Genomic DNA, 8300 nt, shown 5'->3' on the forward strand with positions numbered 1-8300 from the left:
CCAATTGCTTTTTATTTTCTTTATCTTCTCTTTTAGTGAATACAGAGCAGTAATGAATGAATGGAATTATTGCTTTGGCTTGCTTTCTATTAGAGGCATTTGTAATACTTGCTAAAGGCTTTTCCAAGTATCAAACATTGAGTTACTCTGGCAAGTGCTTTTAATCATGTCTTTGTCCAGTGTCAAGCAGGTCATATTATTTGAAGAAGTTTTCCATAAAGGATTTTATTCAGTTCTCTGGCTTTGTTTTCTTTTTAATTTTATGACATCTTAAATAGCTGTAGGGTTTTTTTCTGTGTAAGTACGTCATGTTTATTGGAAAATTAAGGTAAAGTTTTGGGGGAACACTGCTTTTAGTTTTATTACTTATAAATAACTTCTAAATTGTTCATTTTGCTCTGCTTTGATTACACTTCTAAATGTACACTGTTAAATTTCCAAGATAAAAGTCTTATTGAGAAAATCAAACTTTATATTTAAAGAAGCAAAACTTACTTTAATTTAAGCTTTCATTTTGTGCTATACAGAGGACCTGAGCTTAAAACCAAATGAGATAGTTCTTCTTCGCAGGAAAATGTAATGGCACACATGGAAGTTACTTGCTGTGTTTTGTAAATATCTGCATATTGGTGTGATAGTGAAGCATTAATGTAGCAATTATCTTGATAAGAAGTGGTCAAATGTTAAAAGCTTTCTGTCAGCTTAACATGTGACTTTGGCATTAGCTAGCTGCTTGTTCATTTTGAAGAAGCTTACTTCCGATTAAGTTTGCCTAGTTGCATGAAGCCTCAGACTATGTAAATCTGGAGCCTGTCACTTCCTGATTGCTGGATTCAGTACACGCTATTGAGAATGCCGTGTTTTCAGAGGCTTTTTGTATTCTGCTCACGGTGTTTGCTGAGCAGGAACTGTAGCTAAAAATAACTAAAATGAATTTCTCTGTCTTTCTTTCTCTCTGCAGGATGACGTAGCTTTGCCAAGGATTTATCAGCTAAGCAGAAAATGAGCTTAACATCCTGGTTTTTGGTGAGCAGTGGAGGCACCCGCCATAGGCTGCCACGAGAAATGATTTTTGTTGGAAGAGATGACTGTGAGCTGATGTTACAGGTAATTGCATCTGCCTTCCATGTGCAACTGCTCACATCGTGAACAGCAGTTTTATGTTCCTTTTAGAAATTAAATTCTCAAGATGTAGGGAGAGCGATTGTTTTGATTAATCTTTTGTGTTCATAGAAAAAGCTAGTTTGGATATATTGCAATCAATCATACAGTTACTGTCAAAGTGCAGAGGATCACATTTTCTTCATATAAATCACATAGAGAGTGCAAGAATTGAAGATGAAATAAATTTTGCAGTATGATCTGTAAAGTAAGTAGACTGTGTACTCCGTAAAATGTGATAATGCTAAGTGCACTGGATGCTTTTGAAAAGGGCTTTCTTTTTTTCTGCAACTTGTAATCTAATTTAGTCACATGATCTTGTACAAAGGCAAATGAAATTAGTAGAGAAGAATATTTATCTCTAAGGAAGTTGAATGACTCAGTCTCAGTAATGGTTTCAGTGGAATTGTAAAAATACAAGTCTTAGCATAGTTTGATATTTCAGTAACTTCCTCAACTTTCAGGATCACTATGCAGAACTCTTAGAGGTAAGTGACTATTGTTACGTAGCCATGTTGTATGCACTTTGCCCTATCAAAGCTGTAGCCCTCTCAGCTCCTTCTTTCTAGTATATATATTTTTGAGTGGTTAATATTAATATTTTTGGAGTTTCTTCTTCATTTCTTGTCTTTGGTTACTGTAGAACACTTCAGAGGATTAAACTTCAAAACTAATATTCTTATCCCTTCATACCATTCAATAAACTGTTTTCTTTTGGATTTTTTTTTTGTTCCCAAGAGTAGTGTATGTAGCCATTAATGGCCAAACTAAATCTCACTTGCAAATGAAATGCCTAGAAATCTATTTTTATGTGTATTACTTGGAAGATGGTATCTCTAGTACATTTGGCTCTTAACCTCAGAAGGCATCCAAAGGTTTTATTGGTGATAGAAATACTTTTTCCTGTTAGAAAGTAGTTGAAAATACTTGTAATTTATCTTTAAAGACAGGCAGTATGATGTCTTAGTGATTTTTGAGGGAAGTATTAAAAAAACCCAATAAACCCACACAAAAACCCCCAACACCCAAAGCAACCAAAAAACCCCACCCTGTTGGTTTCTGCCCAGAAGATTACAATCAAAAAATCTTTTTCTTTTACCACTAGCTTGTTGTAATGGGTTGTTGTCATTGAATACAGGAGTTTTTTCTTCCTTCTCTCTCCTCTGTGCCATCTTCTATCCATGGTTGATCAGTCCTTGAAGTGAAGCTGAATGCTCAAGCATCTATTATTTTGTGTTACAAAACTTCAGTCATCATCACCTTCAAAAGTAGCTGCCTCTGATTAATATCGTGAATAGATTCCAGTCAAATACAAGTGTTATTTGTTTTGTATTGACTTCAGAGGTAGTAAAAAGAATCAAGGGGCCTGGTGATTTTCAAGAATACTCTCTTTAGCCTGCTTTTGTGTTAGGTCTACTTGCCAGCATGACTGTAACACCACATACTGCTGAAGGGGGAGGAACCCACCAGAAGAGAAGAGCTAATAATGTGTTCTTGTTCTGTATGTATAGCTCTTTGTGTAGGACCTTCTTTTCCACTCTTGACAACTTGGTTATTCTCTTACTGCAAAGCGTGTGGACAATGCATGATAGGGAGAGCAGAGTTTAATGCTTTTATTCATAATCTCTTGACAGAAAACATGTTATAAAAGCCTTATTAAAAAGCATTTCAACTCTGCTGCATGCTTGATAGAATTAGACCTCAGATCTGTACCTAACCACTGTTCTAACAGAGGTTTTGTTCGTGTCTAGGAATACAGATTTTCTTTAACTGCATTATTTTATAAATCTGCTCAAACATAGTGTGTAGTATTTGTATTTAGCTAGCTGCTCCAGTGTGTCACCCTGCTTATTGATAAATACCACATTTTCCCCTTCTTTCACCATTATGTTTAGAAAACTTTTTGAATCTTGACGGGGGAATCATCTCCAAGGTGAAAAATTCTACATTATTCACATTATTCATAATATCAAAATTATTTCCAAAGAATAATACTCTTATTTTCTTTATTCTGAACATTTTCTTAATAGTCTGGATTGGATTGAAGAGTCCGTCTAAAATAATGCTAATTACAAATTTATTTTAACTGAGGATGGAGTTTTCCTCTTTATATTCACACAGCTCTTAGCACACTTATTAAGTGATTTGTATAATTTCTGCAGTCATATATAAATCTTTGTACTGGGTCTGGCTGGAATGCAGTTAATTCTCTTTATAGAAGCCCTTATGGTGCTGTGTACTGGATTTGTCACTAATATTTTAGCTGTCGCTGAAGAGTGTGCAGTTTTGAGACAATCTCTTTCTCACTCCTACACACATGTGACTATGTTGGGGGTGCCTGAGAAGTTTAGAGGGAACCCAACCAGGACTGTTGACCCAAACTGACCAAAGGGGTGTTCTTTGCCCTAAAATGTCATGCTCAGCAATGAACAATGAGTGAGAGGGCTTCAGGGAAGATAACCACTGCTCGACTGGCTGAGCATTGGTCTGCTTGTGAGAAGTGGTGAGTGATTGCATTTGCATCCCTCCATTTCTTCTTCCTCTTTCTTTTGTTGCTTAAGCTATCTTTAGCTCAGCCTCTGAGTTTTCTTGCTTTTCTTCCCCATCGCTCTGCGGCAGGGGGGAGAGGGTGGGCAGCTGTGTGGTACTTAGCTGCCAGCCACGGCACCACAGTCTTATAAAAAGTAAATTGGAATTGAAGCTGCAATAACAGATCAGAAGGAAAAATGGTATGTGAAAGATTTGCACAATCTTTGCACCTGCAAAGATTTGCAATAAATAAAGATATGTCCAGTTATATGCAAGTAATCTCAGGCTGAGGAGAACCATAATGTTCTGTAGAATTTTGGGTGTTTTCTAAAAGCCACAGACTTGAGTAATCATTCATACAATTTCAGGAGACATGACAAAATATCATGAAGCTTTAAGGATATTTTTGTGTCCTTTCCATTTTTTTAATAGGAAATAGCACATAAATATAATAAAATACTTTATCAGTAATACAATATGTATTTGAGTAACATAACTGAAAGAAGTTCAGAAATTTTTCCCATAACCTAGATAAAGATAGGGTAATTCTTGTGCTTGCATTGCTGCATCACTTGAGTATAGAAAAGCTTAATCTCTGCTTGACATTATAGGCTTAGTAGAACACCCACATCAGTGAATTTGATTTTACTGAGATAGCTTGTTTTCACTCGAAGAAAGGTTATTAAGTTAGTAGAAAATTAACTATACTGGTATGTCTTTATCTACCATTGAGAACACTTAACTGATGTAGTATACTAGTACAGCTTTTATTGGTGTGGACCTTGTTGTTCATTTGTCTGTCTCTTCCTTAATTCTCCCCTCGACATTTATATCCTGATATAGAACACTCTCCTAGAGTGTTCTATACCCCCCAAGACTACAGAGCAAATTGGCTCAAATGAAAAGTCTAAAAATAACAGTAAATATAAACAGAAGACTGATTTCACTTCTTTGGGGAAAAAGTGAAGCAGTCAAAAGTTGGCATGTAAAGGAAGAATGAGGAAGGAAATTGAAAAAAAGGAAAGAAAATAATATTGGCACATCTCAAGAAATCAAGGAATAAGGTGCTAAATGTGCGATATTGAGAAGAGAAAGCATTTCCTTAGGAGTCACAATTGTGTGTTCTGATGCCTTGAACTGGCTAATATACTGATAACCTGTGACTCCTAGAACTGGCAGACTGCAGGTACTGGTACAGAAATAAGCACAGAAGTCTTGGCCAGAAATTTACCTCTCTTGGTGCTATATAGTCCTGAACAATGAGTTGAGTAGCAAGGGTAGAAGATGCAAACCTGAAACTGGAAAGAATGCTGTGAAATAAATCTGCTGCTCTGCAGTCATGTCAGGACACTGCACTAGCAGAATTACCAGCAAACAGACTGAGATCGAGTGTACACAGCTGGGGAAGATGAGCTTTGAGCTGCATCTGATTGGGAGCTCTCCTGCACATCAAGGTGCTGACCACATGCATGCATAAAGAAAGCATACATCCAGCCTCACCTCTTCCTCACTTGGAGTCAGCACCTCAGGCTGCAAACACTTGGCCACAGGCAAGTGCTAAAAGAGAGATTTAGCTGTCAGTGAGGTGATGTTCTTGGATGAAATAGTAACAAGGATTGTTCCTGATATATGGGTTGACATGGATGTGAATTAATTAATTAATTAATTAAATGCTGAAGTGCATAAGGAAGGACTGATAAAAGACAGTCAGAACTGATGGGAGTAGGAATTCAGGAACTGCTCAGATATTTAGTGAAGAGACTATAGCTGATTTGTTTAGGAAATTGAGATCAAGGAGAAACAATTTCCATGCTTGTAGACTATGGTAAGTATCCCAGTCAACACAATGGAAGATTTACTGATGCATGAGAGGAAATGGTGTGTTTCAGAGAGAGCAGCAGTACCCCAGAATCTTATTCATGTTTTGAGAGAGAGAGAGATGAAGTTCATGATGTTAGAATGATACTATGCTGATCTGAAAAAAAAAATCAATTTTTGTATATGTCTGGATCTGACTTATAATCACATTTGGAGAAACATTAAGAAAATAATTCTTCTGAATTAATTTTAGGATTCTGCATTTGGCACCCAGAGCCAGTGTTGGGTATGGTTAGAAGTTGTGTTTTTTCATATGTGGAACTATTTTTTTTTAATATAATTTGAATAAATGTGCTATGTAGAAAGAAAATTATCATGCTACTTTAAAAAATAGCCATTAATGCCATCTCGATCTGGTTTTGAAATACCTTATTTTATATAATTTTTTTAATATATTTTAGTCACGAAGTGTGGACAAGCAACATGCTGTGCTTAACTATGATGCTTCTACAGATGAACACTTGGTGAAGGATTTGGGCAGCTTGAATGGGGTAAGTTAACATAAGAAATGGATAGCTCCCCGTAGGCTTTTGTATGTTTGTTTTGAGATTTTTTTTGAGCAAGGAGAATATGACTTAACAAGTGTACATTAATATCTTTTTAATGTGGGATTGGAAATGGAGGAACATTCAAAAGGAAAATTTATTTTTTGTGGAAGTTTTCCACTTCACATTATCTGAAGGGATGCAGTAAATCCCACTAATAAGAGGGCCTTGGCAGTAGGAAAAAAATCGAAAGAATAAAAAGGAATATGTTAGTCTTCTGTGTTTCAGAAATGTAGAGAAAATAAGATCTTGATTATATTGTTTGAAAAAAAAAAAAAAGAAGGGGGATTTCCAACTCTAAAATGTCTGGTTAAGAAATGGATTCTTACTTCATATGCTATTCCTTTTTACTCCTTTTTTCATATAGAAAAGAATGTTAAACTGTACTTCATATGTGGAAAAAAAAATAAGTATGTAACAACCATGTTGTGTGTAAACCTGCTTAATGAATTCTATATTTGCATTTAGTTTCTCAGTATACATTTTGTCAAAATATCTATGAATAATGTGTAATTGTCAAGTTATTACAAACTAATATTGGAAAAATGCAAAGTTAAGAGCAAAATAAAGTTTCATACAATTTACATTTAAGGCTTTTCTAGGAATTGTGTATGCAATATTCTAGGTAAGCTTCACCTTTTACAAATGTTTTGAATATTACAACAGATTATTAAAAACTTTGTAACTTTGTCATATTTTTATAGCCCTTTAGATACTTCTTTGTGAGCTGTTCATGCACATGAGTTATGGTTGTTATTTTAGATAATTTTAAATGTTTGGCTGCGTCATGAATGTGTACAGAATAAAATAATGAGTTCATCTGTGATTACTTATTTGAGTTAATATTTAGAAAGCTACTGGTGGTGAATAGCTTTGTCAAATGCTTAAAAAAAAACGGAAGATGATGAAGAAACCTCAAGTTACTGCCTGTTAGCATTGATTTGGGTTTTGATGTTTGATCTTGGAGTGCATTTCAAAAGAAGAACCCTGATAGTCTATCTCTATTAGCTTTTCTGTGTTTTAAGGTAACTAACTAACTCAGTCTTGACTCCATGTGAAACCAGTGTAACGTGGAGGGATATTTTCTTTGAACAGTTGTAGACATATAAGAACTTTGCTCCTTAAATATTTAATATACCTCTGTATTTTGAAAGTCAGTGCACTGTTTCAAGGCAGTGATCAAAAATCAAGTCAGTGCACAGTAATTTTTTGCTGAACCATTTGATTTTATTCTCTAGTTCTATGTCACTCCTGTAGTCAATAGGCATACCTTCAGATTTTCATTGCCTTGTCACAAAACTTGAATTTAATAAAAATATGTGTTAAAAGGCTTTAATTTGACTCCTTTCTTTGCTTCTGGTAAAGAGCTTTCAGTGACTTACTTTGCTTGATCTGATTCATTCTCAGATTTAAGCTGTCAGTTGCTCTATAGCTATTCACCCAGAGACATCAAAGGAACTCTTTCTGCCCACAGTTTTGAGACAGGGAATACTAAGTCTCAGGAGTTCAGTCCTTATTCTTTGTCTTAGCAGTGCTTCCCTTGCTATCTCCCAACTGTGCTTTTCTTACATACGTCTGCCTGCCTGGTTTCAGGTTGAAACAGGAAATGCGTAATTTTGTAACACTGTACTTAGTTGTATTGTCAGAACAATACGTGCAGTGCCTCTGTACTAAGTGATGAACTACTGACTAGGCAATAATTCTTTTAGTCTAGCTACTATTTCCGCTAAGAACACCACCTCCCTAACAGCCAAGTCCCTCTTTTAGTGCTTCACCAGCTTCTATCCATTCTTACTTTGCTTGCTTCATCAAGAGCAAACGTTTATTTTGGGTCTCCCCAGTTAGTCCCATTTCTTTGGAGAACAGATGTTTACTTTTCTTAGTATATAGGACTGCTCCATTCCTGGTGGAATGTTGAAGGGAAGGTGATTACTACCAATACATAGGGCTTTTCTTTTTGAGTTTTATGAGTCCCAAATACTTCAATGAGATGAACTATAATTGCACCTGATGCCCTAATGCCAGAATATTCTGTGTGATTGATTCACACTCAGTTCAATGAAAACGTTACAGCAGTCTTCATCTTGGACTTCATATATCTAGATGTAAAAATAAAGCAAAAGTAAATGTTAATCAGATTTACATGATGTAAAGTTTTATTTCTAATAATCTGTCATGACTTCTCAT

The 8300-nt window shown here is 35.5% G+C and overlaps 1 protein-coding gene across 1 annotated transcript in view; it reads left to right on the forward strand.

The window, feature by feature from the left end:
* Positions 1-967: 967 nt before the first annotated feature.
* Positions 968-8300, forward strand: part of LOC104530084 (centrosomal protein of 170 kDa-like) — a gene marked incomplete at its 3' end in the record, with an annotated part of 23737 nt that continues 16404 nt past the window's right edge. The window contains exons 1-2 of the mRNA XM_010174565.1: positions 968-1107; positions 5970-6059. Of these exons, the coding sequence (XP_010172867.1) occupies positions 1003-1107; positions 5970-6059 (195 nt within the window). The remainder of the gene's footprint in view (positions 1108-5969; positions 6060-8300) is intronic.

The sequence above is a fragment of the Antrostomus carolinensis genome, unplaced genomic scaffold, assembly GCF_000700745.2.
Source record: "Antrostomus carolinensis isolate BGI_N321 unplaced genomic scaffold, ASM70074v2 scaffold29848, whole genome shotgun sequence".
In the NCBI taxonomy this organism is placed as follows: Eukaryota; Metazoa; Chordata; class Aves; order Caprimulgiformes; family Caprimulgidae; genus Antrostomus; species Antrostomus carolinensis.